Source organism: Carassius auratus, chromosome 35, assembly GCF_003368295.1.
Source record: "Carassius auratus strain Wakin chromosome 35, ASM336829v1, whole genome shotgun sequence".
NCBI classification, from domain to species: Eukaryota; Metazoa; Chordata; class Actinopteri; order Cypriniformes; family Cyprinidae; genus Carassius; species Carassius auratus.
The window spans coordinates 19,776,386-19,791,385 of NC_039277.1; the positions used below are offsets into that span (position 1 = coordinate 19,776,386).

Genomic DNA, 15,000 nt, shown 5'->3' on the forward strand with positions numbered 1-15,000 from the left:
TACCAAATTGTAAAGCTCTTTTTAAGTCCTGCTGAGGCCCCGGGTTGAGAAGCGCTGGTCTAAGATTTCTTACAGCTGGTCATGTGATCAGGTCTGTAGCTGACAGCACTGAAGGACCGCCTACTCAGCTGTCAATCAAGAGCTCAGACATACATGCATCTGTCAGATGATCATGTGACTGACCTTGGCCACTTTGCGTAGTCTAGCTCCAGCAAGCGCCGCAGCCAGACCTCCATCACCTCCTCCTCCCCCTCCTCCTCCTCCTCCTCCTGAGGGTGGGGGTGGGGGGGCCGGCGGGCCTCCTCCTGAAGGAGGTGGTGGTGGGGGGGGAGGCGGGGGTCCTGGAGCGGGTGGAGGTCCAGGGGGAGGAGGAGGTGCAGAGGCGGGGCCAGGAGCGGGAGGAGGGCCAGGAGGTGGAGCCGGAGCAGCAGACGCCTGTCTCTCTCTCTCCTGTCTCTCTCTCTCCTGCTGCTCCTGTCTGAGGGGACACAAAAAACAGCACCTTTAATGAGAGCAACACGTGGGCGGGACTTGATTTTAGTCATCCACTGATTGGATGGTGAACAACAGGGATCAATGACATCAGATGAAGAGAACATCTCGTTTCCAAAAGTTGAAAAGTTGGATTTTTTTTTTTAAGAAGTCTGTTCTGCTCACCAAGGCTACATTAATTTGATCAAAAAGGCAGTAAAAATTGTGAAATATTATTGTAATGTAAATCATTTGTGTTCTGTGTGAATCTGTGTTAAAGTGTAATTTATTTCTGTGATGCTCCGCTGTATTTTCAGCATCATTCCTCCAGTCTTCAGTGTCACATGATCTTCAGAAATCAGAATAATATGATGATTTACTGCTCAAGACACATTTCTGATTATTATCAGTGTTGAACACAGTTGTGCTGCTCAATATCTCTGTGGAAACTGTGACACATTTAATTTTTCAGGATTCACAGATGAACAGCAAGTTCACACATAGACAAACTTTGATTTGTCCAGAATAAGTGAAGTAAATCAGGGTTGATTTTCATGTCATGATGATGATAATGATGATGATGATGGTCGTACCTCCTCTTCTGCTCTATCTCCTCAGCGCTCGGGCCGTTCGGAGGCGGTCGAGGAGGAGGAGGACACGCAGCTGTAAAGACAAAGCGAAAACATTTAAGGCGAGACGCTACAGGAGAACGAGTGTGTTTTCATGCACTGCTCAGTTTTTTGCTCCATACTGTGGAAAGAAAAACACCCCAAATACACATTTAAGAGTTTCTTTTATAACACTTTATCTATTTGCATCTGCAGATTTCCATTCAAATCCATATCTTTAGAGTTTTTTCTCTAACACACACCAGATTTGTTCCTCTCGATATTCTAGGTTTGTTCATATTTCATTCACACTTTATTCCTAAAAGCATGGTCTCCTGCTCCTTCAGAGCTCTCACCGGCGTCTCCGCTGAGCAGGTCCAGAGCGTGCATCATGCCGCTGGCGAACTGAGCCGCGTCCTCTTTACTGCCGAAGTTCAGACCCCAGACCTGCCGTGCGTCCCGCCACTGATGGAACGTAGGAGTGGCCTGGTTATACTTGATCCCTCGGACCAGAGGACAGTTAATGACCACCTGAGGAGACACACGGATGACGGACGGGATCAGATCTTCATCACACACACACACACACACACACAGGTTTGAATGGTCTAAGTCAGAGTTACCTGCTGATCGGCCTGTTGTTTGCGTCCCACCACCCTGAAGCTGTTGTTACTGGGGTTCTGGAAGATGTGAACCCTGCTGATGGCCTGAGCACCAGAACCGGCCGGTAACCAGCGCTTACTGCCGTCATCGTACAACATGACGGTGGCCCGCGCCTGACAGATGCTTTGTTCACTGCAAACACAACATGAAGATCAGACACTGAACAGAGACTTCAGTCTGCAAACCTGCAGCTGTGCTTCACTCCGTACATTACAACATGACAGAATCAACCTGAGGACGTCAGGTTACACACTGTGGAAAATCTTGACTTAAGATGCATTTACTGGAGATACACAATGGCATTGTTTTCTGAGAACCTGATCGCTGAGTTTTAGAGACAGAAAAATCCACTTAATTTAAAGAAAAAACAAAATATTTTTTTCTCACAACACTGTCTGATAAGACTTAAAACAACTAAAATATTTGAAAACCATCAAATAACACTTAAGACACTTAAAACTTTGATAACACTAAAATACTCTTTAAAACTGTCTGATGACATTTAAAACAACTTGAAAAGTTTAAAAAACTGTCAAATGACACTGAAAAAAGGACTTAGAGACACTTAAAACTGTCTGACAATACTTAAAAATTCAAAAAAACTGTCTGATTACACTTAAAAACTCTCAAACAACTGTCTGATAACACTTAAGAACTCTTAAACAACTGTCTGATGACACTTTAAACATTTAAAACCTGTCAAATGACACTGACAAAAACACTTAAAGACACTTAAAACTGTCTGACAACACTTAAAAACTCAAACAACTACAGATAGCACTTAAAACCTTTAAACAATTGTTTGATAACACTTAATTTTTTTAAACAACTGTCTGATAACACAAAAACTTTTAAACAACTGCCTGATAACACTTAAAAACTCTCAAACAACTGTCTGATAACACTTAAAAACTCTCAAACAACTGTCTGATAAAACTTAAAAACTTTTAAACAACTGCCTGATAACACTTAAAAACTCTCTAACAACTGTCTGATAACACTTAAAAACTCTCTAACAACTGTCTGATAACACTTAAAAACTTTTAAACAACTGTCTGATAACACTTAAAAACGTTTAAACAACTGTTTGATAACACTTAAAAACGTTTAAACAACTGTTTGATAACACTTAAAAACGTTTAAACAACTATTTGATAACACTTAAAAATTTTTAAACAACTGTCTGATAACACTTAAACAACTGTCTGATAACACTTAAAAACTTTTAAACAACTGTTTGATAACACTTAAAAACTTTTAAACAACTGTTTGATAACACTTAAACATTTTTAAACAACTGTCTGATAACACTTAAAAACTCTCAAACAACTGTCTGATAAAACTTAAAAACTTTTAAACAACTGCCTGATAACACTTAAAAACTCTCTAACAACTGTCTGATAACACTTAAAAACTTTTAAACAACTGTTTGATAACACTTAAAAACGTTTAAACAACTGTTTGATAACACTTAAAAACGTTTAAACAACTGTTTGATAACACTTAAAAACGTTTAAACAACTATTTGATAACACTTAAAAAATTTTAAACAACTGTCTGATAACACTTTTAAACAACTGTCTGATAACACTTAAAAACTTTTAAACAACTGTTTGATAACACTTAAAAACTTTTAAACAACTGTTTGATAACACTTAAACATTTTTAAACAACTGTCTGATAACACTTTTAAACAAGTGTCTGATGACACTTAAGAACTCTCAAACAACTGTCTGATAACACTTAAGAACTCTCAAACAACTGTCTGATAACACTTAAGAACTCTTAAACAAGTATCTGATGACACTTTAAACATTTTAAAACTGTCAAATGACACTGAAAAAACACTTAAAGACACTTAAAACTGTCTGACAACACTTAAAAACTCAAACAACTGCATGATAACACTTACAAACTTTTAAACAACTGTTTGATAACACTTACAAAATTTTCAACAACTGCCTGATAACACTTAAAAACTCAAACAACTGTCTGATAACACTTAAGAACTTTTAAACAACTGTCTGATAACACTTAGGAACTCTTAAACAACTGTCTGATAACACCTAAGAACTTTTAAACAACTGCCTGATAAAACTTAAAAACGTTTAAACAACTGTTTGATAACACTTACAAAATGTTCAACAACTGCCTGATAACACTTAAAAACTCTCAAACAACTGTCTGATAACACTTAAAAACTTTTAAACAACTGTCTGATAACACTTAAAAACTCAAACAACTGTCTGATAACACTTAAAAACTTTTAAACAACTGTCTGATAACACTTAAAAACTCAAAACAACTGTCTGATAACACTTAGGAACTCTTAAACAACTGTGTGATAACACTTAAGAACTTTTAAACAACTGCCTGATAACACTTAAAAACTCTCAAACAACTGTCAATTTCAAACAGCTGATGACACTTAAAGATACTTACAACTCTGATAACACTTAAAACACCTAAAACTTACTGATAACATTTAAAAACTGTCTTATAAAACATAAAAACACTTGAACAATTAAAAGCAGTCTGATAACATGTAAAAACAATTAAAAGCGGTCTGATAACATCTACAGATGCCTAGCAAAGGTCTGACAACAGCTAAACACTATCTGATAGCACTCGAAACAGTCTGATAATATTTAAAAACACTTAAAACACATAAAACGGTCTGATTACTTAAAAATGCCAAGAAACTGTCTGATAACAGTTACAACTATCTGATAACACTTAAAAACACTTAAAAGCTGTATGGTACTATTTAAAACATTTTAAAGGGGTTTGATAACACAAAATCACTTATCTGGTAAACTTTAAAACACTCAAGCACTGTCTGATAACTCTTAAAACATCTGCTGATTTAACTAAAATAATCTAATTTGATGAGACTGAGGTCCATAGTATGTTGTAAATTTGTATATATATATATATTTGTATATATATATATATATATATTTGTAGTATCAATTACAGTTTTTTACAGACGCTAGGACACATTTCTCAATACTTAGGTCACTTTTGCAAAACTCTTCACACAGTGAGCACAACAGAAGTCTATTTGGGCTAAACTGAGGATCAATTATCATTGCTTTGGCACAAAATGCATTCAATGACTACATCTCTCAAATTTGATGAATTCTTTTCTCACTCAGACACAACATCTGACAAAACTCTTTGTACGCACAGGCCAATTTACACATGCTTACATACTGTTTTCAAACTGTTAAACTTATGTTAAAAACAATAACGATACAAAACTTAATAAGACAGCAATTTGCTACATTTCTACAGTAATATTCGAATGAAATACATTTTAAATCTTAAAATTAAATGGTATAAAAACAACTGGACAATTAGTAGATGAGCATTACTATTATATCTGTATCAGTGGATGGTGTGGACACAAATCCTTGTATTTTGGAATTACTTTTTTAGTGCAAAAAAAAAATAAAAAAAATAAACGACATAAAATATTGACGAATTCTGCATCATGTCTGATTCCTTCCAGTAACATATATTGCAGTGAATTATGAACAGAGATGTGTCCTTGTTTTACACAAGAAATCATTGTATAATGCTACATGTTGCTAGTGTTTTAGCTCATTGTTTTGTGGCTGACAAAGTGTGTTTGTCGGCTGTCAAGCTTTGCTAGTGTTCTGGAAGAATGAGTTGATTTGAGACCTGAATGAAGTGTTTTGGTAGTTGTAGTGGCTTTTGGATGTGAAATGAACTGCTTTGCCAAGCTGAATGTTGGTTAGGAAAACTGTGTGAAGAGTTTTGCAAAAGTGAGCTAAGTATTGAGAAATGTGTCCTAGCGTCTGTAAAAAACTGTAATGTCATCCATGTAAAAAACTGAGCAAATGTTTTTGATGTTGAGTTTTGTAACTGCAAAGGCCAAAAGATTAAATAAAACTCTAAATGAATATCATGTTACAGTACACTCAAAATACTGAACGTTGTGCAACTGCTTGTGTTTAGCATTTTGCTGTGAAAATGTGTTTAAGTGAAAGAGAATGTGTTTAGAGTTTTGCATGAGATTTGCAAACAGAGCCTAACACTGCTCTAACGTGTTTGAGGTTTAGCAGAAAGAGTCCTTTATTCCACTGATGGGTTTAAGCTAGTGAGAATTTGTTCAGAGATTGGGGTTTAAGAGATCAACCGTACAGCATCTGATGAAAACATGAAGCTGGTTATCAAAAGACAAGAGACACACCTGATCACACAAGCTTCAAACACACAGATGCTCTCACACACGCCGCTCATGTGCAGCAGTGTGTGTGTGTGTGTGTGTGGTGAGAGGATGTGGGAAACCTAGTCTGTCCTCCTCTGCAACACTCTCAGTTAAACGATGTGATACTATACTTGTCTTCCGCTCAGATACGACAGCTCCACCTCTGATCAGAGCCGCTAACAATCAACCGCGCCGAAAACACCACAAATCACATCTGCATCTGACTGAGAGTCATCCTATCATGTGGTCACTGCACGTCCACCAAACACAGGCTTTAAATGTGTTGAGAGAGGAAGAGAGAGTAATAAGAAGAGCAGAAGTCATTAAGACGGGTCATTAACCTGAGAAGATGGATCACACATCACTAACAGATAACAGCAAACGCCCTGCAAGAGATGAACCTAACCCTAACAGTGTGATGCGCTCTTTAATAATGTTCTTGAATCCTTAGCACACAACATCATTCACCGAATATTTTGTTCTGGAAACTTTTGGTTATTGCTGTTATGTTATTGTTTCAGAATGTTGCATTCGTTACAAGAATATTTTCTGTTAGCTGGGTAGATACTTCCTTCCTTCGTTGGTTTTTGTGCCCCAGATTATTTATTAAAGTTTATGCAAACACAACGCTGCGTTCATGAGTATTTCTGTCTGAGAGAAGCGTCTGATGACCGACTGTGAACCTCACGCTCATCTTCAAATGTAAAAACGCCAAAAATACATTGTATGGGTCAAAATTAATTATTTTATGCCAAAAATCATTAGGATATTAAGGAAAGATTGGGTTCATTTTGGTAAATGTCCTACTGTAAATATATCAAAACGTAATGTTTGATTAGTAATATGCATTGTTAAGAACTTCATTTGAACAACTTTAAAAATGATTTCCTCAATATTTAGATGTTTTCACTCCCTCAGATTCCAGATTATCAAATATTGTCCTCCTAACAAACCAGACATCACTGGAGAGATGATTTATTCAGCTTCAGATGATGCATACATCTCAACTTCTGAAAATTAACCCTTATGACTTCTTTTGTGCTCCAGGGTTACATTAATCTATTTACCAATAAGAAGTTTATGGAAATCAGGACATCCACAAAAGGAGGTTTTGTCAGGTTTAACTCATTTCTAGGTGCACATTTATGTTATAAAAACATTGTGGGAACATTCTTTTGAAAGGATCAAATGTCCAGGTTTTGTGTCCTGATTAGAGTTACTTCTTAAACAGTTACAGAAAAGTTCTGCACAACATTCCACTAACTTTATTTTGACCCAAAATATGTTATTTGAATGTTGATTTGTCATTTTCTGTCTAGATTTCTTGTTGTGATTAGAACGTTACTTAAAAGTTACAAAAAAGCATTTCTTACAACATGTATCAAGCAGAAATAACAACATTCCAAGAATGTTGATCTCAGAAAATGCTTTGTTGTTACATTTATATCATGTTCTTGCAAGTGCGTGCGTGTGTGTGTGTGTGTGCGTGCATGAGCGTGTCTGTGTGCGCCGTGCGTGTGTGTGTGTGTGAATATGTGCGTGCATGCATGTGTGTGTGGGTGTGTGTATGTGTGTGTGCATGTCTGTGCGTGCGTGCGTGCATGCATGTGTGTGTGTGTGGTGTTGTGTGTGTGAGTATGTGCGTGCGTGCGTGCATGCATGTGTGTGTGTGTGTGAGTATGTGCGTGCATGCATGTGTGTGTGTTTGTGTGTGTGTGTGAGTATGTGCGTGCATGCATGTGTGTGTGTGTGTATGTGTGTGTGGGAGTATGTGCGTGCATGCATGTGTGTGTGTTTGTGTGTGTGTGTGAGTATGTGCGTGCATGCATGTGTGTGTGTGTGTATGTGTGTGTGTGTGTGTATGTGCGTGCATGCATGTGTGTGTGTGTGTGTGTGTGTGTGTGTGCATGTAGATGGTAAACTAGCAGGAAGATCAGAGTTAACTGGTTCACCGAGGGTGAGTTTGCTGCTTCACTTCCTCAATGGTGCAGAATGAAGCAGGAAGCAGATGAAAGTCAAAGTGTGTCAGAAATGAAATGATTCTTGATCATTCAGATGAACTCAGTCACAGAGCAGAAAGTTAATCCACCTTGGATCACTAAAATACAGATTTATATAAGACTTATAAGTTATATTTCTGGGTGCTGATGGGACTGAGCAAACTCCTCATGATTCTGATGATGATGAACTGAACCTCTGACCTGAGCTGACCGATGCTGTTCTGAGGAGATCACCAGTGTCTCGCATTAATGTGAAAACACTGAACATCAGCACTCGAGTTTAGATCAGAGTTAGAAACATCTCAAAAAGATTCTTCTGTAGTTCAGAAATACAGTTCAGATGCTGACCGACTCGATAACAGCTCATATTTACACATCAGTCATCAGGAATATTTAATCAAACTCACGGGGAGTTTCTGAAACACAATTCGAGAGGAATTATCGGAGTTTTGACTCACCTCATGACTGATGGAGATCGATCACGCGCTGAGAGAGAAACTCAACATCCGCTCAACATCAGACAGTTTCCTGGTTTAAAAAGAGGGAAACACGATCAAACACACACACACACACACACACACACGACCGAGCTTCATCTGAGAAGAAAACACGAGGACTGATCTGACTGACAAGAGTGAAGAACATCTCAGAGGATCAGTCCTGCTGCTGATGACACACACACACACACACACACACACACACACAGACATACACCGATTTTTTTTTAGAATATTTTTTTTTTTTTTTTAAGAGAACTGGGAACTTTCCATCTTATCATTTTTCAAAGGAGCGTTATTTTTTATGTCCTCTGAAAGTTCTGACACAAGTGGAAACTTTCAAAAACATTAGACACAAACTTTGAGAGAAGCTTTCCAGAACTATCTCTGTATTAACAATCATTGAAGACATCATCTGTATCTATCTCTCTATTAGTCTTCAAAGCTCTTTGCTGACCTCTTGTGGAAACACGTGCCAGCTCTTCTGTTTTTAATGAGAGTTTGTTATAGTATTGTTATAATTTTATTTGAACTTATGCAGTTTCTCTTATTTACAGCAGTCAAACAAACTACTCTGCTTAAAAAAAAGAGTTCAATTCCTTTGTTTTTATTTCCTTTATCATGCCTTAACAAAAGCGACTGGTCAAATGAAGTCAGATGTACATTTGTACAGGTGACTCGAGGTTCACTGGTATTGAAATGATTCACACAAACACATACAATCAAACAAAAACCGGACAAAATAAAGTAGAGATAAAGTATAGAATGTGAACTGATTTGTATACAAATAAAACATGCCTGAAAACAGCAGGGAAGCGCAGCAGGCGGAGAACAGATGTGGGCGTGTCTTCTGCTCGGCTGCTTTGCATACGGTGACGTCACAGCGCTGACTCCCTACCAGACTGAACTGGATTCTATTATTAAAAAAGCGTTAGAATTGAATGTAAAGATGGTTGTGTTTAATGACAGTTTCACGGTTCATTATACTCCGTGTGACTTTATGGATTAATAAAACACATGAAAACATGTTTTAAAAGCGATAGATAGATCATCCAAAAATACAAATAAAAATCCTGTCATCATGTAGCCACTCTCAAATGATCAAAAGCCTGTATGATTTTGTTTCTTCAAATGAACACAAAATATATTTTGAATAATGTATACCCAAACAGTTGATGGTAGCCATTGACTTTCATTTTCTATACTATGGAAGTCAATGGCTACCAGCAGCTGTTACCAACATTCTTCAAATGATCTTCATTTGTGTTCAACAGAAGAAACAGACTCACAGAGGCCTGCTAGTTAGATAACTGAAGCAATCAGTGTGAGGTCCAATCTATGATTGTAAAGGCAGAAACATTAAACAGGTGTTGGAGCAGTGTGGAGGTCTGTCTGTGTCAGCGGGTGTGGTTCACATTACAAACAGAGACATTTCCCAGTCAAACACGGTGCCCTTCTTCATGTCCGAGCAGGCCAGCGCTCACAGAAACATGCAAATGAGTGTGTGTGGTGCGGTGTGGACTGTTTGAAGTGTGTCTCCTGTCAGCTGTATACGGTGCTCTCTCTCTCTCCCTCTCTCTCTCTCTCCCTCTCTCTCTCTCTCTCTCTCTCTCAGATTTGCATACAGTTACAGTGAGTGTGTGGATGACGGTATCTAGTGTACCTGGGTGTCCTTCAGGAGCAGAACATCAAACATCATGAATATATATAATCTATAATATCTATATAAATCACACACAATGACACAGTGACGCACAAGGCTTTATTTGCTGTAGTCAATCAGTCTTATTGTTGCATCACTAAGACACTATGGTTTTTAATTGTATATTATTTTATTTCAAATAGCTATTGTATTTATTTTTAATATTGTCTTTTTATTTTCCTTTTCCATTTTAATGTTATTTTATTTTTACTATAACTATTTAAGTTTTTTTATTTCAGTTTTATATTTCAGTGCTTCAACTTAAACTTTAAGTTAGTTTTTTGAGATGTCTATATATTTTTTTTTCAGTTTTAGTCATTTTAGTTCAACAACTTAGACTAAATGAATATGAGAAATGTTGCCAAATTAAATAAATGTAAAAATAATTATTATTCAATATTACTATTTGTTTAATTATTTTTTTATTTCAGTTTAGTTTTAACATATTTCCAGTTATTAATTGTAGTCATTTAGCTTGGTTTTTAAATGTCTATAAAGTTAATATTCATTTTTATTTCAGTTTTAACCGTAGTTATATTAGTACATCAGTTTAAAATAAGGTACGTTGTCTTGGTAAATAGCTTAAATATAACGTTTAAATAGTTTTTTGATATCAGCGTTAACATTTATTCAGCATCATTTTCAGATAATGTCAGTTTTTGTGTTATTTTTTTATGACAGCTTTTATTTTTCAGTTTATTGCTTCAACTTAGACTCAGTTCAGTTTTTAAGTGTCTATGCAGGATTTAATTTCAGTTTTAGTTGCAGTCATTTTTTTAGCGCTTCAAGTTGAAATAAATGAAAATGAGAAATGTGATGTTTTTATGTTTAGTTAACTCTTAAAGCCCTGCTGCGATGCAAATGCGTCCGTCTCTATCCAGCAGCTGATCTGCACTGTTGTTCTCCCTCGGTGATGTGGTTAGACGGACAGGTAACTGATGGCGAATCTTTTGAGGTGTGCAGAAGAAAAGCACACCTGTCTGGACTGGAGAAAGCCATTCAAGCCCTTGGACCGGGAGGTTAACAGATAGTCAACAGTAAAGCAGCACATTTGAATTGCCTTTGTCCCAGGTTAGGTGACATAAACCTGACAGACAATCAACTGGAACGTGAAATAAAAGCAACATTTTCCTAGCAGTGCTGAGCTTGCTGTGCCCTTCAGCCCCGCGCGCCGGAGGACCATTTGCATGGCAGGTCCAGTTAAATGAGGAGCCCAGATTCTCTCTACCTGGCATGCAAACCAGCGGAGCAGCAGTTAAAGCAGCCTCTCTCCAGAGATATGGAAATCATCCGCTCTCAGATTGACTCTCTAGACACTGAGCTGTAAAGCAGAGCTGTGTGTCCGTCCGAGCCGGTCTGAAGATGCCTCGCTCGTTCCTGGTCAAGAGGAAGCAGTCGGCCTGCGCTGGATGGCAGTGGAAGGAGCCGGAGCCGGAGCCGGAGCCGGAGCCGGAGCTGGAGCCGGAGCTGGAGCTGGAGCTGGAGCCGGAGCCGGAGCCGGAGCCGGAGCCGGAGCCCTGCTTCAGTCCTCACACAGGTATCCACATCTGAGAATAATGACAAAAATCTTCATCTGTTCTCCTCGCGGCGGCCGAACCTGACTGGACTTCTTCTGCGTTCACTGTCCACTCAGTGAAAGCCAATGCGGTCCAATGTGGTTTGGTTGCAGGGTTGGGTTTATTGAGATTTCGATTCACATGCTTGAAATTCGATTAATTTTGATTCATCTATCAGACACAGTCAAAGAAATCTCTCGAGAGCAATGCTGTCAAATACAACAAACCCTGTCAGTCCGTACACTACTCTATTTTATCCGTTTATTTTTGCTTAATAAAAATTTACATAAGAACTTTTTAGTTACACTGCAATTTTATCATTGAAATGAAATAATTATTCTATTTTAATCTTAAAAGAAACATTGTGTTTTATGTTTAATTCTAGTTTAATAATTTGATTATTAGACTACTCACTATTTGTCTACAATATTCAATGTTAGTGATAAAATACACAATAATAAAATGTACCTTAGTTTGTTGTTGAAATATTAACAGTTAAACAGTGGATAACTTGATTTCATGATTTATTCAAACATGCATAAATATCATTGTTCAGTAAAATATCATGAATATATGTGTATCATAATGCTCTTGTCCGGAGTTATTGAGTGTTTCCTGAGGGGAATGTGAGGTTACTGTTCGATCACATGATTCATGATTGATTCCAAGAATTTGCAGAATGCTGTCTTTATGTCAATATTTCAGAAAACCCAAAGTGTGCTGAGATTTCTCTGGACTCTTACTGGACGAGAGTTATTGTCTCCTATAAGTGCTTTATTTCTCCTGATCTGGAAATCCTTTATTAAACATGATTCTAGAGCTTCAGATGTCTCTCTGTCGCTGGGCTTTATTTGATCAGAACAAAGACTTTCAATCAAGAGTTGTTGACAAACGTTTAGGAAACGATTGGGATTCGTTCTTTCATTCATTAAAGAAATTTACTTCTTTTTTATGATTTATTTAAACATTTTAGAAACAAAGAAGCGTTAGAAAGGGATATGTGTCAGAGCAAAATATATAATAGCAGAGAAAGAGATTCATTTCTTAATCCAAAATTATTATCATCTTTTACTACTGGTTTATTTTTGGGTTCTGGCTTTATTTTGTATGGGATTGTTGCAAAAAAAAAAAAAACCCTATAGGGGAAACAGATGTCAGTGTGTAACTGTGTAATGTGTGTGTTTCAGCGTCTGTCCAGACTCCCAGCGCTGGTCTGGAGTCAGTGTGTGAGCACAAACACACAGCTCTTCCTCATCCTCATCCTCATCCTCATCCTCCTGCGCTGGCCTCGGCTCCGCTCAACAAGGTGAAGCTCCTTCAGATCCTCAGGGTCTGGTCCTGGATCTCCAGGAAGCTCATGTGTGTCTCGCTCTGCTTCCAGGCGCGTGAATCCAGCGGCTCGCCAGAGTTCCTGTGCTCCGTGTGTCATAAAGTGTTTCCTCTGCAGCGCATGCTGACGCGTCACCTCAAGTGCCACAGTATGATCAAGAGACACCCCTGCAGGTTCTGCGGGAAGGGCTTCAACGACACCTTCGACCTGAAGAGACACATGAGAACACACACCGGTGAGATCACACCCAGATGAAATTAAATATCAAAAACTAGCTAGTTGGCAAACATTTTCTTGATGTACTAAAAGAATTAAAACTAAAAAACACAAAAACAATATATTTCAGCATCATTCCTCCAGTCTTCAGTGTCACATGATCTTCAGAAATCATAATAATATGATGATTTACTGCTCAAGAAACATTTCTGATTATTATCAGTGTTGAACACAGTTGTGCTGAAAAAGTAGCAAAATAGTACAAGAACAGGCTAATTCAATATATGTGATATCTCAAATAAGGGTTAGCACAAATGTAATCTAAATGTAATCCAAAAGTAATCAGATTGTTACCAAAAAAGTGTAATCTAATACATATATTAACCAAACAGTTTAAACAGTTAAAGGTGCAACAAGTGATTTCTGAGAAAAGCTGTTAATATTTAAAATCATCAAAACAAACACGCCCCTAACTACTAGGACCACACCCCTATCTTGATAGCCCTGCCCCTAAATTAACGAACCCTGTACAGCACAGGCACCTCCCCCGTCATGAGTGGACACGCCCCTTACTGCTGATTGGCTAGGAGTATACTGCGCGTGCACACTGCTGTACTGACCCTGATTTGAATGAACAGTAAGCAGACACTCTCCATGTTTTCAGACGTGTCCCTCTCTCTCTCTGTGTGTGTGTGTGTGTGTGTGTGTGTGCAGGTATCCGTCCGTACCGCTGTGATCTGTGTGAGAAGGCCTTCACGCAGCGCTGCTCTCTGGAGTCTCACCTGCGGAAGATCCACGGCATGCGACAGCAGTACGCTTACCGCCAGCGGCGCTCCAAGATCTTCGTGTGTGAGGACTGTGGCTTCACCTCCAGCCGACCGGATGAGTACTTCCTCCACGTCAGACAGCAGCACCCGAGCAGCCCGGCCCTGCGCCGTTATTACCGTAAACACATGCTGGAGAGCCCCTCGCAGCACCGCATCGCCCCCTTCATGCTGTACCCCGCTGCAGGACTCTACATGTGAAGCACTACACTACATGCACACTACATGCACACTACATGCACACTACATGCACACTACGCACAGGATACTTCATATCTTCATTTCTCATCTCCAGTAAATTATTCTTGATTTAAGGATGTTTAGATATTTGCACTAGAAAACAAGACACAGATACTGAGGAATAGGTGCTTTTTTTAGCAGTTCATGCATTTAACACTTTTTTCTACTCTGATTTACAAACTTTTAAGGCTTTAATTTGTGGAAGGGTGAATTCCGATGTTTTAAGACCTGTAGAAACCCTGCATGATATTAAACACACAACATTATCGTCATTATTTTGCCACTTGAGGAACAACATGAAGCAGAGATGACAACAATGTAACAATCTTCTGTTGTGAATATATCATTTTACATAATGTGTGCTATTCCACATACTATTTTTCTACAATATTCTGTTCAACTGTTTTCAGAATAAATTCAAATAAATCTTTCTTAAATTTTTGAATACCACTCATTTAGTTTATTCTTTGAATAGTGTATTGTATAATTTTCCTACTAGGGACAATAAAGTATATTTCATAATGCATTTTTATCTAAACAATTTATGAATATATTATAATATATGTAAATCTTATTATTTGATGTGAGCAGCTATTTAACAGTTTGAAGACATTTTAAGACACTTTCAATGCCTTAAAAAAGAGTCATTATAAAAA

At 37.9% G+C, this 15,000-nt stretch overlaps 2 protein-coding genes across 2 annotated transcripts in view; one reads left to right on the plus strand and one right to left on the minus strand.

Moving 5' to 3' along the window:
• Nucleotides 1-8,658, minus strand: part of LOC113054796 (vasodilator-stimulated phosphoprotein-like) — a 15,681-nt gene extending 7,023 nt beyond the window's left edge. Inside the window, exons 1-5 of the mRNA XM_026220604.1 lie at nucleotides 8,438-8,658; nucleotides 1,703-1,874; nucleotides 1,436-1,610; nucleotides 1,065-1,134; nucleotides 184-478 (exon numbers count right to left, since the gene is read on the minus strand). Coding sequence (XP_026076389.1) covers nucleotides 184-478; nucleotides 1,065-1,134; nucleotides 1,436-1,610; nucleotides 1,703-1,874; nucleotides 8,438-8,442 — 717 coding nt within the window. The 5' untranslated portion in view covers nucleotides 8,443-8,658. The remainder of the gene's footprint in view (nucleotides 1-183; nucleotides 479-1,064; nucleotides 1,135-1,435; nucleotides 1,611-1,702; nucleotides 1,875-8,437) is intronic.
• A 4,223-nt stretch (nucleotides 8,659-12,881) lies between these two features.
• On the plus strand, nucleotides 12,882-14,367 carry LOC113054799 (putative transcription factor Ovo-like 1). The gene is made up of 2 exons (XM_026220609.1): nucleotides 12,882-13,299; nucleotides 13,995-14,367. Exons 1-2 carry the CDS (start codon nucleotides 13,092-13,094, stop codon nucleotides 14,303-14,305), a joined length of 519 nt encoding a protein of 172 aa, XP_026076394.1. The 5' UTR covers nucleotides 12,882-13,091; the 3' UTR covers nucleotides 14,306-14,367.
• The last annotated feature ends 633 nt before the right edge of the window (nucleotides 14,368-15,000 follow it).

Excerpts from the sequence above, each read along its gene's own strand:
- LOC113054799 (XM_026220609.1), top strand. The coding sequence starts at position 13,092 with ATGTGTGTCTCGCTCTGCTTCCAGGCGCGTGAATCCAGCGGCTCGCCA. Across the intron at positions 13,300-13,994 it reads ACACATGAGAACACACACCG|GTATCCGTCCGTACCGCTGT; the intron begins GTGAGATCACAC and ends GTGTGTGTGCAG.